A 22,896-nucleotide genomic window follows, 5' to 3' on the forward strand; every position below is an offset into this window, starting at 1 on the left:
TCTGGCACTGCATATACCCTATTGCAAGCCAATGGTGAGTTAGGCAATAGGCAGTGTAATTTTACCAGAGTCGGCCAGTAGACAGTGACACGGGTAAAAAGGATTGCTGTCTTTACTGAAGGCTAAAACTGAAAACAAAACACAGTAGGCTGCCACTACTGTGCTGGTGCCACTTTGCTCCTGGTGAAGGCAATAGCCTTCCATCACCCAAGGGTAGATCTTTGGGCACCCCTGACGGTCTTAGCAAGACTATAATGCATGAAACCGGTCTAGGTCATGGTGACACATGCATGATCCATGTTCTCCCATGACCAAAAATTGTTAACAAGATTCCAGATATCACCGCAGTTGGTGTACTCAGGGCAGCAGTACAAATCCATTACCATGCAAAGGGGCTTTCCCATCCCAACAAAGCCTAAACAAATTAAGAAAATAGCACAGCAATGCGTAGAGAGCCTATTATCAGGACTGTGTTACATTCATCCCAAAAATAATGGTAGAGGGCTTTACAGTTTTTAAAGGAACTCTCTACACCAATAATGATAGAGAATAAATCAGGTCTCTTGAGATCGATACGGGCACTCCTCACTTTTCTACGGACAAGATCAAGAATGTCTGTGATAACACTGCTTTGACCAACATCCACTTGTGCTTAGACACTGACTTTTTAGCCAGAAACTCAGTGAAGTTTAGGAAGTTTCTGCCAAACACAGAAATAGAGAGATTTTTATAGTGTCTCAAATTGAGAGACCCCCTTGCCACCCATTTCTCTTTTTTAATGTAGTGGGGGTTATTGCGCATCTTAAGCTAAATTGTATTAATAACTTCCTCAATCAGGGCTCAGTCCCCGTGTAGTTTAAATATTCCATTGTGAGACTTCTTTAGAGGAAAAAACTAACACCTAATTTTTTTTCAATTGTTCTAGTTAACATCATGGAGAAACTTGTCAATCAAAGGTAATTTATTGTCCTGAAAACTGCAAAATGTTTGACCATGCTCACAAGTAATCTTTCTACTAAAAAGTACAAAGTCAGGGTTGTTCTATTTATCAGGTGACTTGAAACAGACGATTAGGTCACCGTCCTAATCATTTTTGACCTTTAGGTTGCATTCAAGAGTTGATCATTCAGTCTTAATTCATCTTCTGTACCTTGGTCTCGCTGGGTAGACCCAGAAACAAGTAACTTCCTTTTTCGAAAAGCAGTTTTGTAGATACTTCTCTTCCACTTTTAAGGACCACTTCTCACTGAGCCTCATTGTTCTGTGATACCTGTAACTTTAGTGATTGGGTCATATGACTGAACTTTAGATGACACTCAAATTATATTGCGAATGAAGCTGGGACAGTAACATTGCTTTTTGTTTTAATATCTGTATCCCCGCCATTGCTGAGTAAAGGGCAAGGAACTCACCAATGAAAATAAAAGTCACAACCTCAGTGAATGTTACAGACTTTGGGAGCCCCTCTCTCTGGCAATCAGACATGGTTGCATCCCTAATTCAGGTCAACAAGGTTTGGATTCTTAATTTAAAATTGGACATTAAGCTAGCTTCTCACAAAAAGCCTTTTCTGGTGAATGATTCTCAGACGTCTGTGAAATCAGAGGAATTGTGTCTATTGCCAACCTCCACATAGAAGTAGATCATAAATGCAATGATTTCAACTTGCCTGGATTATGGCATGTCACTATGCATTTCATCCTTCATTTGAACATCCTGGAGAACTTCACTGGTTTACCATTCGTAAAATGGTAGCCATGCATGAAATAATAAGATTGATTCAACACACAGCTTTTAGGAATAAGATAAAACATCGTTATCTTGGAAAAAGCAATTGTTTTTTTTACAACGCCACCTCATATGTCTACGAAATTGAACGCATTATACCCATGATCCCACACACTATGCTTAGTGTTTGGTATACCCTATTGATAGCATTATTTTTTACAAACATTGTAAGCTCACAATCACCGCAGCAATGACCATCATAACAGAAGGCAAGTCCACTTTATCATTACTTAAACGAATATGAAGTTTCAGCTCAATGCATTGTGCTTTCAAAAAGAATGTGAAATGGACTAAGTGACTGCCCGGGTGGTAGAATCTTTGGACACAACCCTTTTCAAAGCCATTGAAGCAGCCTCAGCTATGCTAGAAGCACAGAGATCCCTTTTATGGAATGTGAATTTAGAAGATGATCAAGTAACCCAATATAATAGTGGTAGATTTTCTGTTAAAACTGCAGACCTCCGATTAAATAATCTGTTGATATCAATTCAAAACACGTATAGTCTAAAAAGAATAGCCCACATACCTGAGAAAGTAAGCAGACTTTCAGTACTGAAAAAATCTAATTATCAGGAATTCACATTGCCTGGCACTCATTACATGTTTTCAGAAAACAAAAAAGTGCTAAAATAGCGCTCTCAGGAACCAACATTGTCATAACACTCGTACATCATTGACAGCACAGCGGTACTATTAGCTGGCTCATCATTAAATACAATTTCATAGCAGCAATATAGATGCAAAAATCAGACTTGTGTATTTCAGACGCTGAAAGACAGATATTGACAGACCTATCTAACGTAATATTTACATATTTTAAGCAAAGGGGCCTTTGATACAGCCTCTCTGCAAAGAGTTCAAATTTGATTTCTTACCTTCCATTGACCCTCTCAGCTAAAAACCTCTCTGTGTAGAAGGAGGCCCAGGGTCCTAACTGCTCTAACCACAGGATCACCTCCTCAGGAGTCCATTTTTCAACTGGCTTGTGTACAAGAAGGTCATGTTCAGACTCCCTGCTACTCCAATGATAGACCAGCAAAACTACCTGAAATGTAAAAAATATGTACTGGAATGATAAAAAGGTAAGCGTGAAGACGAAACAGATAAATGCATTTCTTGATTTACTGCTTTTATCATCAGAGCTTACATATTCAAGGCCAACACCAGTCAGGGTTGTTTTTTTTCATGCCTCAAATGAATTCCACCTGGCAGTTCGGAAAGGACCATGCCTATTGGAGCAGGACCAAGATGGTGAAAAACAATGGACTGGAACAGAACCTGAGTGATGGCCAGTGGCAGAGATTAATTTGCAGCTTTCCTCCATCACTTTGCTGTTTGTTGCAGCATATACAGGAAGGTTTTAAACAGTATGAACGAACAGTAATAATCTGAAATTTTGAATGAGTTTTCGTTGACCCTCCTCCACAAATACATATTTGACCATGCCAATATTGAGAGAATGGAGGTGAATGTTTTTTATTAACATTTTGCTACCCTGTCTTCCTAGTCAGTTTGGGTCAATCCCAACTAAGCCAGATTCAGATACACCAATTTCAGCTACCTCACCGTAGCACACAAATGTGTTAGAACTAGAGTTAGGAGTAAAACATTATCTGGTCACTGAAAAGTGAATATTATTTGCAATTCAAACACCATCTTAGGATGCACTGGAAAGGCCAATAAATTTGCCCAAATGTACACAGAGGCCATTTTACTAATATAAATCCAAGTTTTAGATGATTTGGAGCGGATGGCTGTTATGTTACAATCATAATATTTATGATATAATACATGGGATTCTGCAATCCCTGTATAAAAACCCATCTCTAATTTCTTTATAAAAAGGCGACGTGTGACACATCCAGTCGCCTACAATGAAGAGATGATGTCAGAACTCAATTGTAATAACTTATCACAGTTGAGTTCGGACAGCTAAATACAGCTGCTAGAGCCAGCAACCAAGTGAAAAGGCAGGTCAGGTAACAGAGCATAATTAAAGCAGCTGTTTAAAGAATGAAAAAAAAAAAATTGCTTTTCTTTCTTCTGCTAGGTTTACCTTGCTATACAGTGACTAGCAAAAAGGGGATACTTAAGGCAACATGTTTATTTTTTGACTGCCTCAAGTAATGAAAGTAAAATTTTAACCTTTCTTCGCGTTCCTACACATTCCGAGCTTCTGTGCTTTTTATTAAAACATGAATTGTATTAAACGGATTCTAAAATCATTTGCAACAATTATCTAATTCATTTTTGAGGTGTTTAATCTTTCACTAGAGATTCTAATTTTATTCTTGATGTTTGCGAACATGCTCTCCCTTTCATATGAAAAGGCTTACGCAATAAGAATTTAGGTGGTCTGTGTTTGAAAGGTGATGGTGAGGCAAAGTATTACAGAGAATAAAGTACCCCCTGCTTTTGGCCTTGTTCCTTTATATGGTCATGGAACTCCTCAGTGGCCTGCAATATACTAATAATATACGGCAAGGGGGTACTTTATTCAATATGTAATGTTTGTATGTTCTTTCAGAACTAAGAAGTTAAAAATTGATTAGTAATTTGTCCAAATTGGAAAGTTTGTCACTATTTTAGCGTGGGAGCAGCAATGGTTTCAGACACTTATTAACTCTTCCGTCTGCAATACATCAGTTTATGCATGACGAGTGCAGGAAGCTGGCTCCTTATTTACTATACCAAAGTGAGGTTTAGTGTGCAGAGTCCAGTGGATCCTCAAAGGTATACCATTGGCTAAAATAGATAATACCTTACTCTCTTTTGTGATAGTGTGGTTGAGCAGTAAGGCCTATCAGAGGGTAGCGTTAAGCATTTGTTGTACACTCAAGAAATAAATGTCACACACTCAAAGACTGAATCCAGACCAATTGTTTGTATACAAAGTTATTTTGTTTTATTTCTAGAACCAAGATTTACTTAGTAGCAGGCAAGGTAAACTCTTCATACAATGTTACTTTTTAAACTAGTGATCACTTGCTGTGTAACAACATTCAGATTACTTTTGCAGTTGAGAAAACGATTTGTAAACGGTTCAAAAACACTTGAAATTACTTTTAGATTACTTTTCTAGTGTGTCATGAAACACACTCCTAACACAGTTTAAGCAACACAGGACATCGATAAACTGGTTAACTCTTGTAAAGGCCCCAAATTACTTTTGTTGCAGTACAAGACAGTTCAACACTTAAAAAGAAAAAGATTTTCCAGAGAAATCCCACCATACAGTCCTATTGAGAAAAATGAAGTGTTAAGTTTACAGGTAAGTAAACAGTTTTAGAATTGGCGTTTTGGGGGCTAGAACAAGGTTTCCCATGGTTTATTTTGGCACGGAAGGGGCACCACAAGTGGCACTAGGGCGGCAGGGTGCAGTGTGCACATTGTCAATGTTAGCCAAAGGGCCAAGGAGGCACCTCGGTTAGGGGCTGCTAACTGGCAGGCCACTCAGTCTTGGAAATCAAGCTCCTGGTGTTAAGGTAAGGGCAAAGGGGGTCCCAGGTTGGCACCAAGTCCACACCACCAGCCGCACTGGGACGGCCTGGTGTAGGGTGCTAAGGAGGTGTTGGGAGCCCAATGCTTTTCAAAAGAGGATGTCTTTCGAGAAAAAGCACTGCAGGCTGGACCCAGAAGACTGGACAAAGGGAACCAACGACTGGAGGAAGAAGTTAAAGAGTTGCTGTACAGCGTCGCCTGGGCATCTTAGGACTCAGGAGCTGCGGTGCAGGGGTCTCATTTCATTTCGGGTTCTTCCCACTGTTTTCTGTCGCAGTTGGGGGGATCCTTCAGATAGAGGCTGCAGGTCTTGAGGAGAAGATCGGTGGAAGGCGTCCAACGGTTGGAACACAAGTCAGGATTGCCGGGGAACCTCGCTGGGATGTTGAGCCACTCGTCCGTGGGCATTAGGTGCAGACTGGTGAGGACTCACAGATCCGGCTGGATCAGGAGTCCTGGCTTGGGCTGGTGTGGGAAAAATCCAGTGTCCACTGGAGACCAGAGTTCTTTAGGAAGGCAGCACTGGTCCTCTGTGTTCTTGGAGGCTGCTGGCTGCAGGACACGCTGGTTTCAGCTTGCAGGGGTTCCAGGCAGGAGATAGGTCAGTAGTGCCGGGGCCAAAGCAGTTGTCGTCGTCGTTGTCCTCTTTTGCAGCACGGCTCTTCGGTCCTCCTTCTTGTCACAATGAATCTGAAGAGGCAAGGTTCAGGGGTTTCCCTAAATAGTAGATTTAGGTGTGTTACAGGGGTGTGCAGGTTGGTACCAATGAGTCCCTTCCCAGGGGTGTCTACACCCCCTAGTATGCCACCATCCAGTTGGAGAGGGGCATAGGGCTCTTCCTGATTGGGGGGGGGGGTCCCCCTCACCTCCAAGATGGCGGGACTGAGAGGTGGCAAACACTTTACCTCCCCAACCTGAGGAGAGGGGATGGCAAAGGTGGGCACACCTCCCTTCTTGGCTAGGTTTTCCTGCTGGTTCTCACACCCAAAATGGGAGTCAGAACCGGTGAAAGCCAGTTGCTGATAGCTGCACCCAGCCTTTTGCTGCTAACAAAGGCTCCCTCATAGAGAACTCTGCCCATCCTGGAGGAGGAAGCAGGACATCTCTGCCCAGGATGTGCTTTGTTTCCAAATCCAGAGAGCGGAAGCTCTCTACCCCGGTGCCCAGAAACCTGTCTGGTGGTGGAAGAAGGCTGGGAGCCAGTCAGGAACCACACCATGATAGGCCGTTTTTCAGGGGCCATGTTTAAGATGCCCTCTGAGTGTATTTTTCCTTAAATACCACGCTGGCATTGGTGTGGGGTTAATGTGCTAGAAGTCTGATACCAAACTTTCCAGAATGCCATCAAAGAGCTGTGGAGATCGTGTTGACAAATGCCCATCCCACGCATTCAAAATGGCTTCACTGCACTTACAGATTCTGTACACAGTAGCGGCATATTGCTCTTGCAGCTCTGCCCTCACCTGGGTATTAGAGCTGCTAGAGGGGTGATTTGCCCATGCCCTGGGCAGTGTTGGTGGGCATGGCACACAGGGATGTGTGACATGTCGACTTTTTAGTTCGGTCAGCACCAAAACACCCAATCTGCAGTTGCAGGTTGGGGGTGTTAAGTTGAGTGGTCTCTGAGGGTGGCATAATATATGCTGCAGCCCTCAAAGGCCCTCTCTGCTCACAAGGTTACCTTTTACAAGGGACTTACATGTGGCCTAGAGGTGTGCCAATTGTGGGTACAAAGGTACAGTTTTAGGGAAGAACCCAGGTGCTGGGGCATGGTTAGCAGGATCCCAGCACACACTCAGTCAAGTTGGCATCAGGTATCTTGCAAAACATTACGGGGCAACCATGCAAAAAGAGGCACTTTCCTACAGAGTTATATGTTAGACAACCTATATGGTGCAATGATAATTCAGTTTACGTAAAGTAATACACACATTTTCAAAATGAATGAAAAACACATAAAAAATGAATTATTTAATCTAGATTTATTTACTGCTTATTCTTCAATCACTAATCAACACAACCTAAGGGTTTAACCTTCATTTCCAAGTCTTCATTTTATAAACCAAAGAAATTAAATGAACAAAATTAAAAAGACAGAAAAGATGCAGTTATGGACATCATCAGAATGATGAAAGACTTACTGCTACAGCAGTCAAAGCTGTGAGAACTCCAGAGAAAAAGCCACCTCCTCTTTGCAGATTATCTCTTACATGGTTTGGTGCAGCCTGGACCTGATCGTTGCCATATTTGTGAAATGCCTGCAGGCTATGTGCTATATCTATGTTCTGCTGAATCTCATCATTCTTTTCCTTAATGATATCTGGGAACAATGTTTCTATGGCATCCCTGAAAGAATACAAAAAAAAGGTACAGATATCTTTAACAGGTTGCAAAATATATAAAGAAAATGAAAAGGCATAATATATGTACATTGGTGAGAGCCCAATTACCAATGCTTATTAAGTAGCTAAATATTGTCTAAAGAGAGCTTTCGGGGTTCAACACAAATAGCAACCAAATTCACCAAATACACACATGGCAAATTACTCAGTTATGACTTTGTTTTGCAGCTTACTTCCCTCTACATTAGTCTTCTCTAATGTAGGAGAAAGTGCCCCTTTTGAACATGGTCACCCCCACTATTTGCCTGGTATTCGATGTAATTTTGACAGAAAGTGCACTGGGTTTCTGAAAACCATGTCCCCAGTTCCCGATCTCTTTCTCTAAAACTGTACAATTGTTCTGCTAATTGGCAATACCTTTAGCACCCCTGTAAGTCCCCAGTAAATGGTACCCTAGGGCAGGGGTACTCAAGGGTCCCTAAGGGCTACTGCCATTGCAGGCTGAGTGTCTTGGTGCAGACAAAAGTGAAAACACAACATGATGCACAACCCTTTGTGTCATGCCTGCAGACAATGCATACAGTATAGATATGCCACCGATACAGCAGGCCTTAAAGCCCTAAGGCATGGTGTACTATACTACATGTGTGGAAATATCTGCATGAGCAGATATGCCCCTGTGATGTCGAAGTCCATTCTAAGATGTCACAAGTGAACAGGGAAGCCATGATAAGTACATGTGCTGGACACTGGTAAAAACGAGTTTCCCACCTACATTATGCCTTCATTGAAATATAGATCGTTTGGTATCAAACACCATGCATTAATAAACCCACACTGAGGTAAATATATTAATACATGCAAACAGAGAGCACTTTAGTGGTTCCGCCTGAAAACCTACCAACTACTAGTGTGCTGGCTGGCTAGTTCTGACCAGCCTGCCACCACAGATCAGTTTCTGAACCCCAGGGATGAGAGCCCACACTCTCGGGAGGTCAGGAATAAAGCCTCCTCCAGCAGAGGGTGTTTTACACCTCCTTCAGCAGGATGACCAGTAAATTAGCATTCCAAGGCAGGCAGCTTCTAAGAGCCCACGGCCTTTGGTATGCGGATGGAAGGCTGGACTGGGAAACAAGATCCTGTACGCCATAGTGCGCAGTTCGGGGGATCAGTCGTGTGTACTGGCCCTCTTAATGCCCCAATTTTGAGAGCGAGGAGCTACTTGAGAAGGCGAACAATATACCCAGTGGCATAGGAGTGTTCCTGCTACATAAAAAAAGCAGTGGTGCGAGGGAAGCTTCGGCAGTGGGGGCGTCTAAAGAGTGGCTGAAGACCAAACTGTAAAGGAAGGAAAGCTAAAGGCTGAGGAGAGGACTCATCAAACCTGTCTGATGCGCCCACTGATGCGTTGGGGGTGATCACTCTATAAAAGACACAGGGAACGCAGAGGGATTATAAGACTGCGTTTAGGGCCTAAAGGTGGTAACATACACCTGGAAAGAAGTGGTCAGGGATCCTCTGGCTGGCAGGAAAGACTGCTAGATGGACATAAATCAAATGATAAAAGCGATCAAAGCTGCTATACCCAAAACCGCATAGCCATACTGGGAAGAGACTGAGTGAATGCTGAGTGAAGCTGCGGGGTAACACACCTCAGTGGCTGGAATCTTCAGAAACAGCTGCAGCGTTATCGGACACTATACAGGAACTTGGATGAAGCCCAAGGAGCACTCCGGGACACAGACTAATAAAAAGGACAAGTATGCCGTTCTGTAAACAAGCAGCGGCAGCCCAGGACCAGATGCCGGAAGAGACTGCAGAACCCTCATTGAGCGCAATAATGGGGGCCAGTGCTGATTTGAAAGGGTTGCTAGATCTCAAAATAGATGCCGTGACAGTGGACGTCAACCTTCTGCAGGGGGATCTCCATAAAATGGCTGATAAAGTTGCCGCAAAGGAGATGGAGCACCTAAAGACCATTAGGAAGAGTCTAGGGGAACAGGTTCAGCCATACAACAGCTTTAGGGGTGGGCGGTATGAGAAATTTCTGCGGCGATTGGACAGACCGTGCCACTGGAGGACAGATGGCACATATTGTGTGTAACGGGGGCTCAGACTTGGCCGAAATATCAGAAAATGTGTCTCGCAGTGGAGGCGATGGTGGCCAAGAGGCACATCGCCAGAGCGTGGGGGGTTGCTCTCCCTCCGACAGTAGGCCAATGGAAGGCAGATCTTGATTGGTGCTGTGCAGCAGAAAAATCAATATATGAGAGATGGGGTTGCCCTACAAAATGGGAGAAAGTGTGGAACCAATGGGAGACATATAAGAATCCATGAAGGAGGGGAGGGAGGGTAAACAGGGAGTTAGAGCAGGGTGGGGACGGTCACCTTAGAATAGTGGGGAGGGAGAGTGGAGATCCATCCTGAGTACTGTAACAAAACATGGAATCTTATGTAACGGTGACTGGTTTGCAAGGGGTTCTGGGTAACAGAATCTGGTGAGAGCCAGACAAGTTACCCCATCCTGTATTCCCCTGGGTGTCGAGTTTTCAAAAATGTATAGGTTTGCTGGGTTTCCCTAGGTGACGGCAAAACTAGGATTCAATATCTACAGGTAGGCACTTTGCAAAAAAGGGTCAGTTTTCACTGAGAAAAGGTGGTGTGTCCACATTGCGCTTTGGGCCGTTTCCTGTCGCGGGCACTAGGCCTACCCACACAAGTGAGGTACCATTTTTCTCGGAAGACTTTGGGGAATGCAGGGTGGGTGGAATTTTGTGGATCCACGCGGATCCCAGAACTTTCCATCACAGAAATGTCAGGGAAAAGTGTTTTTTTAAAACTAAGTTTGAGGTTTGCAAGGGATTCTGGGTAACAGAACCTGGTGAGATGCATACAAGTCACCCCATCCTGGATTCCCATTGGTGTTTAGTTTTCAAAAATGTACAGGTTTGCTAGGTTTCCGTATGTGCTGGCTGCGCTAAGGTCCAAAATCCACAGGTAGGCACACTGCTAAAAACAAGTCGGTGCCTAGCGGGCTTTCTGCTGCCCTGGGGGGAATCCAGGGGGGGGGGGGGGGGGGGGGCAGAAAGACTGGCTATTTTTTGGGGGGGTGGGGGCATTGTAAGCCCATTCTGGACGGCCCCCACGCCTAAAAAAAGCCAGCATAATCGCTGCCACCTAGTGGGCTTTCTGCCCCCCCCCCAGGGTGGGGGGGGTAGATAAGGGGCTAATGCCCCAATGTGCCTCCGGGTGAGGGGGTGCAGAGAGACTGTGCTAATTGTTTCTGGGGTGGGGCAGCCCCTACAGCATTAAAAAAAATCCCTGGTGCCTAGTCGGATTTCTGCCCCCGGGGGCAAATCAGGGGCTGCTTCCCCCATCTGCCCCTGGGGGAGCAGAAACACCGTTGCATTTTTTTCCAGGGGGGGGGGGGGGCACCCCAACATCAATTAAAACAAAAAAATGGTTTCTAGTGGCCTTTCTGGCCCAGGGGGGCAGATTGGGCGCAACTGCCCCAGTCTGCCCCTTGGGTGGTGTGCAGAAAGACATTTCTCTGGGGGGGGGGATTGCCATGCCTTTTTTTGGCCAGCCCCCACCCCAACATAAAAAAAAATCCCTGGTTTCTAGTGGGCTTTCTACCCCACGGGGGGGCAGATTGGGGGCCACTGCCCCCATCTGGCAGAAAGACTTATGCCCCAAAAAATATGGGGGGGGGAGCATAGGCCCTTACCCAAGGGGCCGCTCCCCCTCCCTGGTGCTAGTGGGTGGATCCCTGCTTGGGGATCGCCCTCCTGGGGTGATCCCCAAGCAGGAAAGGGCACCATTGGAAAGATACCTCTCCCATCTGTTTCAGTGCTCGGGGGCTGAGATATTTAGTTTTCGTTGCAATGAAGATCGCGTGCCATGCTGCGATCGTCATTGCAAGGAAATAAATAAATAGGCCTGGGGAGGTTGGGGAAGCTGTTCCCCCACCTACCCAGGCCAAATAAAAAATGGGAAATCCCTCTGCTGTCTGCAGCAGAGGGATTTTCTGAGCATGTGCTCAGCACAGGAGCACTGGTGCTCATGATGGAACCATTCCATCATGAGCCCCCAAAGGGTTAATCAACGCGAGTTAATGACCCGCACTTACTGGGAATTCCTCGTTCAAGGGAAACAGTTGCAATCCCCAATCCCTATCATGAACGGGGTTCAGCGGGTTACCAACATCTGTCGGCGAAGGGTAGACACACGCTGATCCGTTCAGTGTAGTATGCGTGCAGTCCCGGCCATCTAAGGGCATCACATACCCGTTATTGCTCGATCTCGTGTGACTGAACGCTACTTGTTCCTCTAAGAAGTTGGACCGAAGTTGCTCGACCGCTGGGGATCGCGTAAATAGTTAGCATGGAGGAGTCTCGTTCGTTATCGGAATTAACCAGACAAATCGCTCAACCAACCAAGAACGGTCATGCACCACCACCCACAGAATAGAGAAAAAGCTATCAATCTATCAATCCTTTCTGTGCCAGGGCCAGGTGAGGTTTCTCGTGTTGAGTCAAATTAAGCCGCTGGCTCCACTCCTGGTGGTGCCCTTCCGTCAATTCCTTTAAGTTTCAGCTTTGCAACCATCCTCCCCCTAGAACCCAAAGACTTTGGTTTCCCGGAAGCTGCTCGGCAGGTCATTGGAATAACGCTGTCAGATCGCTAGTCGGCATTGTTTATGGTCGGAATTACGACGGTATCTGATCGTCTTCAAACCTCCGACTTTCGTTCTTGATTAATGAAAACATTCTTGGCAAATGCTTTTGATATGACTCATCTTGCGCCGGTCTAAGAATTGCACCTCTAGCGGCACAATACGAATGCCCCCAGCCGTCCCTCTTAATCATGGCCCCAGTTCCGAAAACCAACCAAAGAGAACTGGAGTCCTATTCCATTATTCCTAGCTGAAGTATTCAGGTGACCGGCCTGCTTTGAACACTAATTTTTTCAAAGTAAATGCTTTGGACCCCCAGGGTACTCAGTCAAGAGCATCAAGGGGGCGCCGAGAGGCAGGGGCTGGGACAGGCAGTAGCTCGCCTCGCGGCAGACCACCAGCTTGATCCAAAGATCCAACAACGAGCTTTTTAACTGCAGCAACTTTAATATACGCTATTGGAGCTGGAATTACCATGGCTGCTAGCACCAGACTTGCCCTCCAATGGATCCTTGTTAAAGGATTTCAAGTGTATGTACTCATTCCAAATACAGGGCCTCGAAAGAGTCCTGTTTGTTATTTTTCGTCACAACCTCCCCGAGTCGGTAGTGGGTAATTTGCGTGCCTGCTTCCTTCCTTGGATGTGGTAGCCGTTTCTAAGGCTCCCTCTCCGGAATCGAACCCGGATTCCACGTTACCCGTGGTCACCATGGTAGGCACAGAAAGTACCATCGAAAGTTAATAGGGCAGACATCCGAGTGTATCGTCGCCTTCACGGGGATGTGCGATTGGCCCGAGGTTACCCAGAGTCACCAAAGGGGCCGGGCGAGCCCGGATTGGTCTTGGTCCGATAAATGCACACATCCCGGGAGGTTAGCGTTCGTCGGCATGTATTCGCTCTAGAATTACCACAGTTATCCAAGTAACAGATCGAGCGATCAAAGAAACCATAGCCGATTTAATGAGCCATTCGCAGTATCACTGTACCAGCTGTTTGTACTTACACGTGCATGGCTTAAACTTTGAGACAAGCATATGCTACTGGCAGGATCAACCAGGTAGCCGCATCTGCTGATGGGGTGAGTTCGGTAACTGTGTGCCTGTGTCCCCAACCGGCAACCTTTACACACCCCTCCCTCTTGGGAGCCTGCTAGGGGAAGGAGCCTGCCCGCCTGGGCGAGGAGGGCACGTTGGCGGGGTGGAGCGGTGCTGTTGCACAGGCACCGGCAGGCCCAGCCGTCTCCCCCAGAAGGGAGAGGCGGGCAGAGGCGCAGCCTGAGTGAGACGCTGGGGTGCCGGAGCCTGGCGGCACCCCTCGGAACTTTCGCTCCAAGCTGCTGCGGAAATGCGCTGGGCGGAGAGGGGTGACGGCGTGGCGTGCGTGGCCTACGGACAATGCCAGTTTGCAGCGTCTAAGGGCCTGGCAAAACCTGACCCCTTCCGCTCGGGTCGGACCACTGGGTGCACGACCTGCCAGGGCCGCTCAGCCTTCGCGCAGCTGGGTAGGGTGAAGGGCCTCCAGCCAGGCGGCAGGCCCTCGAGTTGGACGGTCCATGCGGGGTGGGAGCTCTTTGCTTGAAACAACAGCAGAGGCTGGCCCAGCAGTCCATGCCTAAACGGACCGAGAGTGCCCAATCGATCGGAGTACGGCCGGGGCATCCCCTGACAGGCCGCCCTGCGCAGGGATGTCCGCTTCTCGTCCCTGACTGCTCCCAGGGCGAGCAAACTGGGAGGAAAGTCCCCTCGGGAAGGGGCTGAGAGGCAGGTGCCGACCCGGGACACGGCGGGCAGTCCCGGGAGCTGCCTTCCGTCTCAGAATCGCTGGACCTCACGGAGGTCTGACTGACCCTCTTCCTAGTAATCTGGAGGAAAATTACCCCCCTTTCTTGTAATTTGTGTGCACCGAGTGACAGAGGAGACAGACGGAGGGGACACAAGGCGCGAACGTGCCCGACCTCCTGGAGCCCTTGCTGAGATCGAGGAAGCAAATAAGCCCTCATATGGACTTCCAGGGAACCCCGGCCATCTGGTCACCCCATTGGAAAGCATTTCGCCCGACCAGATGGCCGAGGAGATGGGTGCAACCAGATGGCAGAGTGTAAAGGCGCGACCAGATGGCCGGGCTAGAAAGGGAGGCCATTTGGTTGCTCTGTGCCCTAAAGAAAGGGTGAGCGGGCTCCGGGGCATGGGGGGCCAGAGGCCCGGGGCCCTAGCTGGGCCTCAGCCATGAGGGCTGCGAGGGGGAGCAGACGGGCTCTCCAACCCGGGGCCAGGGGACACCTTGACAAGCAGGCGAAGTGGGGGAAGCCTGCACGGGACGGACAGACCCCCGTCCCGAGCCCTTGGCAGAGCTGCAGGCCAGGGGACAGGGCCCATGGCTGGAGCTCCCGACCGGGGGCCCGGTGGGACGCCTGGACCCAGCTGGGGCTCCTTGGCTAAGAGGCACAGGGGAAGCCTCCCCGGGTCTGCTGGACCCCGTCCCGGTCACCCTGCCATGCAGCAGGACAGAGGACGGAGCGCAGGGTGGGGAGGCCGCCCTCCCCAGGGCCCTCGGAGACTTGGCTGTGTCTCCTGAACCCAGCCAAGCAGGGGCGGCAGGCCGATGTATGAGGCCCAGGGCTGGAGCACCGGACCCGTGGCCCGGAGGGGCCCCTGGACCCAGCCTGGGCTCCCAGGGGCACAGGGGAAGCCAGCCCGGGACCGCGCAAGCCAGTCCCAGGCACCCTGCCACGCGGCAGGACCGAGGACGGACCCCGGGCTAGGAGGGAGGGCGTACTGGCCCATCCGGCTGCCGGCTGAGGACCGCTAGGCCGAAAGGGGTTCAGGAGTACCCTGTCCATAGTAATCCGGAGAAAAGGTACCCCCCCTTTCTGGTAACCCGTGCGCACCGCGAGACTGAGGGGACCCCCATCAGGACTTCCAGGGCAGCCCGGCCATCTGGTCGTCCCATTGGAAAGCATTGCATGACCAGATGGCCGAGAGAAAGGCGCGACCAGATGGCCGAGGAGAAAGGCGCGGCCAGATGGCCGGGCCCGAAGGACGTCAATCTGCCTGCCCCGAGCCTTCGCAGGAGGTCTCCCGTCTGCCCTTTGGAGGGCTGGGGGTGCTCTGCTTCCTGGGGGCTGGGAGACCATGGCTGGGCCTCGGGTCCGGGGCTGCGGACGGGGGTCCCCGGCAGACCTCCGACCCGGGGTCCCCCAGGCACCTTGACAGGCGGGCGAAGGAGGGAGGCCTGCCCGGGCCCGATGGACCCCTGTCCTGGGACCGTGGCAGAGCAGGGGGACGGAGCCCAGACCCCTAAGCCCAGCCAGAGGTCCTGGGCTGGCACATGCAGGGGAGGCCTCCTCAAGGCCCGCGTCCTAGGCTGCCTGGCACGAGGCAGGCCCGAGGACTGAGCCCGGGGTGGGGAGGGCACCCGCCACCCCAGGGCCACCAAGGGCCCCTGCCAGAGCTCCTGAACCCAAACCGAGCTGGGGGACGCCCAATGAGCCCCGGTCCCCATGTCAGAGCAGAGGACCGAGCCCATTGTAGGGAGTGCCCGGCCAGAGCTCTTGGGTCCAGATGCCCAGGGGAGGACCGGCCAGGGTCCTATGGAGCCCGTCCAAAGCACTTTGCCACGCGGCGGGCCAGAGGAGGGAGCCCCGATCGGTGGGGAGGTGTTGTTAGGGCCAAGCCCATCTGGTCTCCGGCTGAGAACCGCCAACCCAATAGGGGTTCCAGCATACCCTGTGCCTGGTAATCCGGAGGAAAGCTACCCCTCTTTCTGGTAACCCGTGCGCACAGAGTGTGGGAGGGGACCCAGGGCACCCGACCTCCTGGAGCCCTGGCTGGGATTGGGGGAGGTGGGAGAGCCCTCATCGGGACTTCCAGACTGGCTCGGCCATCTGGTAGCCTCATTGGAAAGCAATGCTCGTGACCAGATGGCCGAGGAGAAAGGCGTGACCAGATGGCCGGGACTGAAGGACACCCATCTGCCCACCCGAGCCTTCCCGGTAGAGGTACCGCCTGCCCTTGCAGGGCTCGGGGGTCCACGTCCTGGGGCCTCAGAGACATCAGCTGGCCCTCCGGCACGGGGAGCCCGCAGGAGCTCTCGGGCTGAGACGCCCAGGGGAGGACTGGCCAGGGCCCGATGGAGCCCGTCCCAGGCACTTTGCCACATGGCGGGCCTGAGGAGGGAGCCCTGGACGGTGGGGAGGTGTTGTCCGGGCCCAGCCCATCTGGTCCCCAGCTGAGAACTGCCAACACGAGAGGGGTTCCGGCATACCCTTCCCCTAGTAATCCGGAGGAAAGCTACCCCTCATTCTGGTAATCCGTGCGCACCAAGTGAGGAAGGGGGGCCAGGGCGCAGAGGCGCCCGACCTCCTGCAGCCCTGGTTGGGATCAGGGAGGCGGGCGAGCCCTCATCGGGACTTCTGGGCCAGCCCGGCCATCTGGTCTCCCCATTGGAAAGCATTGCACGCGATCAGATGGCAGAGGGGAAAGGCGTGACCAGATGGCCGGGACTGAAGGATGCCCATCTGCCCGCCTGAGCCTTAACAGGAGAGCCTCCCCGGGCCCCGATGAACCTCCGTCCCCAGTACCTGGACTCTCGGCTGGCTTGCAGCACAGGGAGGCTTCTGCTCCCCAGGACCCGCGGAGGGAGCTCGAGCCCTGGGCCCAGTCGCTGCTACCAAACCAAGCCAGGCCGGGGAGAGCCTCTGGGAAATAATCTGGTTTTCAGTTCCTTCCTGAAGCGTGACAGAGGGTGTAATTGTCTGAGCTCCGGAGGTAGTGCATTCCAGAGTCTGGAAGCAGTGGAACTGAAAGATCTGCCCCCCATTCAAGCTTTATTAACATGGGGGACACAGACCAGGTATGCAGAGGAGGAGCACAGGGATCTAACAGGAGAGTACCATACAAACTTCCTTTGTAGTACTTTAGGCCCAGTGTTGTGTAGTGCCCTATAGACAACACAAAGTGCCTTGAACTGAACTCTTTGCACAACAGGCAGCCAATGTAAGTCTTTTAGGGCCAGTGTCGCAGAGGCTCTATAAGGTCGATTTAATGCCAGCTTAGCTGCCATAATCTGTATTCTTTGTAATTTCTTTTTAAGGGAGGCTGGGGCACCCAAAAGGAGAGCATTACAATAATCTATTCTACTCAAAACAATACTCCGTACAACTAAAGGTCTAACCTGAGTAGGTAGGAACTTGAGAATCTCCGAAGAGCGCGGAGGAGAAATAGACAGGTGCTCACTGTTTTATTAACCTGGGAATCTAATTGTAGGTTACTATCCAGCAACACTCCTAAATTGCGCACTGTGTTAGCGGGCACTAAGGAATTATTAGCCGAATCTGGCCAGAAATCTGCTGGAAGGGGCACTGAATTTTACTTGCAAAACAGCACAGGACTTCAGTTTTTTCCCCATTAAATTGTAGGGAGTTCACCTTTAGCCACTCTGCTGTTCTATGCAGAGAATTATGAAATTTTTCCAGAGACACTGCGTTATTGCCTTCAGCAGCTAAGACAAGCTGAGTATCATCCACATACTTAATGACATCAATGTCAAAAGATTTTATTAAAGCAATAAGAGGGCGAAGATATAGGTTAAACAGAACAGGGCTAGTGGCAGAGCCCTGTGGGACCCCCTGTTTAACATCCCTGTACTGGGAGGTGAAAGGTGGCATTAGTCACTGCCTGCTGTCTGTTTGAGAGATAAGATTGCAGCCAGTCTCGCGCCCTACCCACCACACCTACTTCCTCCAATCTCTTAATCAGAATCTGGTGGTCAACCGTATCGAATGCGGCAGACATGTCAAGCAGCACTAAAAAGGCTGCCTGACCACTGTCAGCCCACATTCTCAGGTTATCCAAGACTGCTACCAAGGCAGTCTCGGTCCCATGTGCGGGACGAAACCCAAATTGGACTTCGTCCAGCAACTCATTTTCGTCAACATACCTTGAGAGAGATTTTTCACTACCCTCTCCAAAATCTTAATTGGATAGGGCAGCAAGGAGATGGGTCTATAATTAGAGGGGCACTGGGGATCCAATGTTGCCTTCTTTAGCAGAGGAGAGACAACTGCCTTTTTCCAGCAGTCCGGGAATATTGCTTTAGTTAAAGATAGACAGCAAATATGATATAGATGCGGAAAAAGTTCACCACCAAAAAATTCCAAAACTTGTGTGAGAGTGGGTCCGTGGGGGAGCCAGAGGAGATGCCAGCAGCAATTGCATTGAATTCCTCTTGTGTGGGATTCTGGAAATAATTCAGAACTGTTGTGTGTTCCCTAATGCTTATGCCACACTTTATTAAAGTGGCATCACCAGTGAACTTGTGCGCATCGGCATCTACAGAGGATTTAAGTCCAATTAAAATTTTATTGATTTTATCTTCAAAGAAAATTGCCAAGTCATCACATAATTCTTGTGAAGCCGGAATTTTAGATTTGGCACAATCTGGATCAGACAGACCTCTTACTAGGCTAAATAAAGTTTGAGTTTTATTACTTGAATGTAAAATAGTCTCCTCGAAATATTTAGCCTTGGCTTTGCCTAGCGACTCTTTGTAGATGTGAAGCAAGTTTTTTAGAGCCGCTTTGTCTCCCGATACTTCCTCCTCCCTTTCCTTTCTGCTTGTTTGCAGCTAGTCTTCATCCGCCTCAGCTCTTCATTGTACCATGGGGCAGATGGCTTTTTACAGCTTTTGACTTTCCTCAAAGGTGCTAGCTGATCTAGTGAGTTGGTAATTTGATGGCATAAATTCAGGTAATTTGCTTCCACTGAATCGTGCATGACATAGCTGTCATCAACAAGCAGAGGGACGTCCGAAGATTTTAATATTTTAGACCACTCTCTACCAGTTCGAGTAGCAGACCTATGAATGTCTTGTTGGCAGTTAACTACTTTCAAAGAAAAGAGGACCAAACAGTGGTCTGTCCAGCATTGTGGAAGTATTTCCTTTACAGTTGTAACGTTTCCATCAGCAAAAATGAGGTCAAGCACATGGCCTTTCTGGTGAGTGGGGAGTAGTACCAGCTGTTGAAGATTAACGTTCTTACAGACCTGACAAAGCTCTTTAAGAGCTGTATCAAGGACACCATTCTCCCAGAGGTTAAAATCTCCGAGGATCAATAGCTTGGAGTGAGAGTGCGATAAATTATATACTGCATCGATCAATTCTAGATAAACCTGAGCAGCTCCCCCTGGTGGTCTATAGCAAAGTAGGCCTGTACATAGGATACCACTCGTGTCTGAGTGAGAACCCCAATGATTCAACCCCCGGGATGTCCTCTATACAAAGTTGAGTAATGTTCCAGATGTCCTTATAAATGAATCCTATTCCTCCCCCCCTCCCATCCCGTCTGGGTTTATGGCAGATTTTATAGCCTGGGGGACAGGCTAGGCCAAGCTCAACATCTGTCTACTCGTGTCCAAGTTTCTGTAAGAAACATGACATCGAGGTTATAGTCATCTAGTAGTATATAAACCTCCATAAAATGTTTAGTCAAAGATCTGACATTGATTAATCCACAGTTAAGGGTCCCTAATGTTACTTTCTTAAGGAAATCCGTACCAGTTTCAGTGCCGCTGTCATTAATCGTGATGCTGTCCCTCCGAATACCAAGCCGGGCAAGCTCATCTCTAGAATAAACCAAGCGAGGAGCAGCATGGCTGGTGCTGCGTGCGTTCAGTGCGCGGATGGGCGTAGATGGGCTTACCTTTGGTGCGCCCGCTGCACGCTTGCACAGCCTCCATTAAATAGGGATGTGCAAATAACTAGAACGCTACCCAAGATGGCCGTGCACCGGTGACTCGCTCTTACAGACGAGTACACCAGCACATCAAGGGAGCGAGAAGGAAAGTGACTATGTGCGGTAAAAGAAGAAAGTGGTGCCAGTATTTTAAAAAAAAGTATGACACGCTGTGGAATAGAGTCGTCATGGACAAATGTGCAGGCACTGTGACACCTGCTATGGTGGACAGTTCGGATCTCAGCTCGGCCGATGAAGAAGTAAGCACAACTCCAATGGATTTTCACGGGGAGATGCGACTTGCACAAATGATAACGCGACAGAGAGGAATAGGCAGAGGCATGACGTGGGGAAGAGGACAGTCCAAAATACCACCAGAAGGAGTAGAAGATGGAGCAAAACCAAAAAGAGGAAGAGGAAAGCAGAAGTAATCTTGAAGAAGAAAAAAATTCTCCTCAATAACAACTTAGTAATTAACATCTCAAATAAATCACTGAATGAAACCCATCTTAAACTACTCAATAGAGGATTATCTTATTGTCCCAACAAAGATATGGATGTATCAAATGCACGGATTGACCTCTACAAATTCGGTCGAAAAGTCAAACTCAAAAAATATTTCGCAGAGAAAACAACTCGACCAAGTGGTCCAAATATTGAGAACAGTGATCTATCTATTATTGCTCAAAAAGATTTACGTGCTTCAAGAACACTTACATCATTGGAAGAAGGGGAGAGATCCAACATGGGAGATGGTCAACATAGCCTCGTGGTGGATATGGGTCTTTGTAACAGCATGGGGATAGCCACTAATAAAGGAGGAGAAAGTGGACTCAAAAAACAGTCCAGGTTCTGTCCGCAATTGCCACCGGGAAACAAGATTGACTTGTTCCATGAAATTATGGTGGTAGAAATCAACAAAATATCCACCATGTCAAGATCAAAATCCAAGAGGAAAAAAGGATTGGAACTTAACACCGGGAGAATATAAAGCAATGACAGAGCTGAGAAATGATCCAACAATCATTATAAAAGCCTCCGATAAAGGAGGAAATATCGTGGTTCAGAACATGTCTGATTATATAGGAGAAGCAAAAAGACAACTTGAAACAAAGACCACTATGAGATACTTCAACATGATCCAACTGAAATCTGGATGAATGAATATCATTCAATGTTATTCGGATGGAAGGAAAGGGGCTTAATTGATTTTGATGAGTAGATCTACTTAAAAACAGATCACCCCATTAAAGCGACTATTTACTTTCTGCCGAAAGTGCATAAGGCGATCCACAAACCACATGGAAGGCCAATAGTCAGCTCTATAGGATCACTTTTAGAAACAACATCTAGATTCGTGGATATCTTCCTGATGAACCATGTGACCAGTCTGCCCTCTTATTTAAGAGATACCATGGGCTTCTTTAACAAAATCAGTACAATTGTATGAAAAACAGGACTATTAATGGCAACGATAGAGGTCTCTTCGTTATATACCTCAATAAGGCATGAGGATGGAATAAAAGTTGTAAAACAATTCCTACAACTGTGATCGATCAATCATCTGGAACATACTGCCATGTTAATAGACATGTTAACCTATTGTTTGCAACACAATGTTTTCCTCTTCCTGGGTGACCTTTATTTGCAGAAACAAGGTACGGCAATGGGGACATCTTTTGCCCCAACCTACGCCAATCTACTAATGGCCGTATGGGAAACAGAGACTCTGGAAAAAGAAAGGAAAAAACATTCCAAAATAAAACTTGGTGTCGTTCTATTGACGATCTTTTCATCATATGGGATGGGAACCGTGTAGATTTGCAAGCCTTCATTGACTCTCTCGAAGTAAATGACTATAACCTAAACTTCACATCTGCAATAAGTGACACCAGCATCATTTTTCTGGATGTGGAAGTCTTCGTCAAGAACAACAGGATATGCACTAAAATGCATCGAAAATTGACATTATGAAACGGCTTATTACATGCCAATAGTGGGCATCCATCGAATTTGAAATGGGGCATACCCTATGGCGAGATGTGAAGGGTGAAAAGAAACTGCTCAGAAACTAAAGATCTAGAAATTGAAATGATGAGTTGTCGTTTCTTTGAGAGAGGATTTCCGTTGGAAGTGATCATGAAAGCAAAATCCAGGGTCAAATCGAAAAAACGAACTGATCTCCTAGTACCCTCAAAAAGGAAACCAGATGGTAAAGAGGACACAATAGACAGCACAACACGTCTAATCATGGACTTTAATCAAAGCGGAAACCTTAAAAAAGTGATAAGTAGGAATTGGGAAATCTTACGACTAGATGATACATTGAAAGAGAGCTTAACATCTCATCCCAGTATAACCTATCGAAAAACAGCTTCTTTAAGAGACATCCTAACTCAAAGCCATCTTGAGAAAAGAGAGCCAAAAAAGATCTCATGGCTTAACACACCGGGGTTCTGGAAGTGTGCAAAATGTCGCACATGTGAACATGGCTCTAATAAAACGGACTATGAACTACAAAATGACAAAACAGAAAAAAATCTTAGATCACATTACATGTGAGTCGAAATATGTGGTCTATAGATTAGTGTGTTCTTGTAAAAAATACTATGTGGGTAGCACAATCAATAAACTAAAGTTACGGATTTTGCAACATCTACGTGCCATAAAAAACGAAAGATCTGAACTATCCAATGGCAAAACACTTCACGAATACCATCAAAGTGATAGTAGTCAACTGAAATACTCTGGAATCAGAATTGTGAAACCTGCAGAGAGGTGGTGAGCGAACCCTAAAATTGCGTAAAATGGAATCTAGATTGATACTAGCGATGGGTACGGAATATCCACACGGACA

General features: G+C 47.9%; 1 protein-coding gene and 1 pseudogene across 4 annotated transcripts in view; both read right to left on the bottom strand.

Moving 5' to 3' along the window:
* Positions 1-22,896, bottom strand: part of BFAR (bifunctional apoptosis regulator) — a 317,639-nt gene that overhangs the window by 194,330 nt on the left and 100,413 nt on the right. For all 4 annotated transcript variants that reach the window (XM_085628281.1, XM_085628279.1, XM_085628282.1 and 1 more), the window contains exons 4-5: positions 7,431-7,635; positions 2,664-2,833 (exon numbers count right to left, since the gene is read on the bottom strand). In XM_085628281.1, coding sequence (XP_085484407.1) covers positions 2,664-2,833; positions 7,431-7,635 — 375 coding nt within the window. The remainder of the gene's footprint in view (positions 1-2,663; positions 2,834-7,430; positions 7,636-22,896) is intronic.
* LOC146789962 (18S ribosomal RNA) lies at positions 11,692-13,367 on the bottom strand (annotated as a pseudogene).

This window comes from Triturus cristatus, chromosome 10 (genome assembly GCF_964204655.1).
Source record: "Triturus cristatus chromosome 10, aTriCri1.1, whole genome shotgun sequence".
NCBI lineage: Eukaryota > Metazoa > Chordata > Amphibia > Caudata > Salamandridae > Triturus > Triturus cristatus.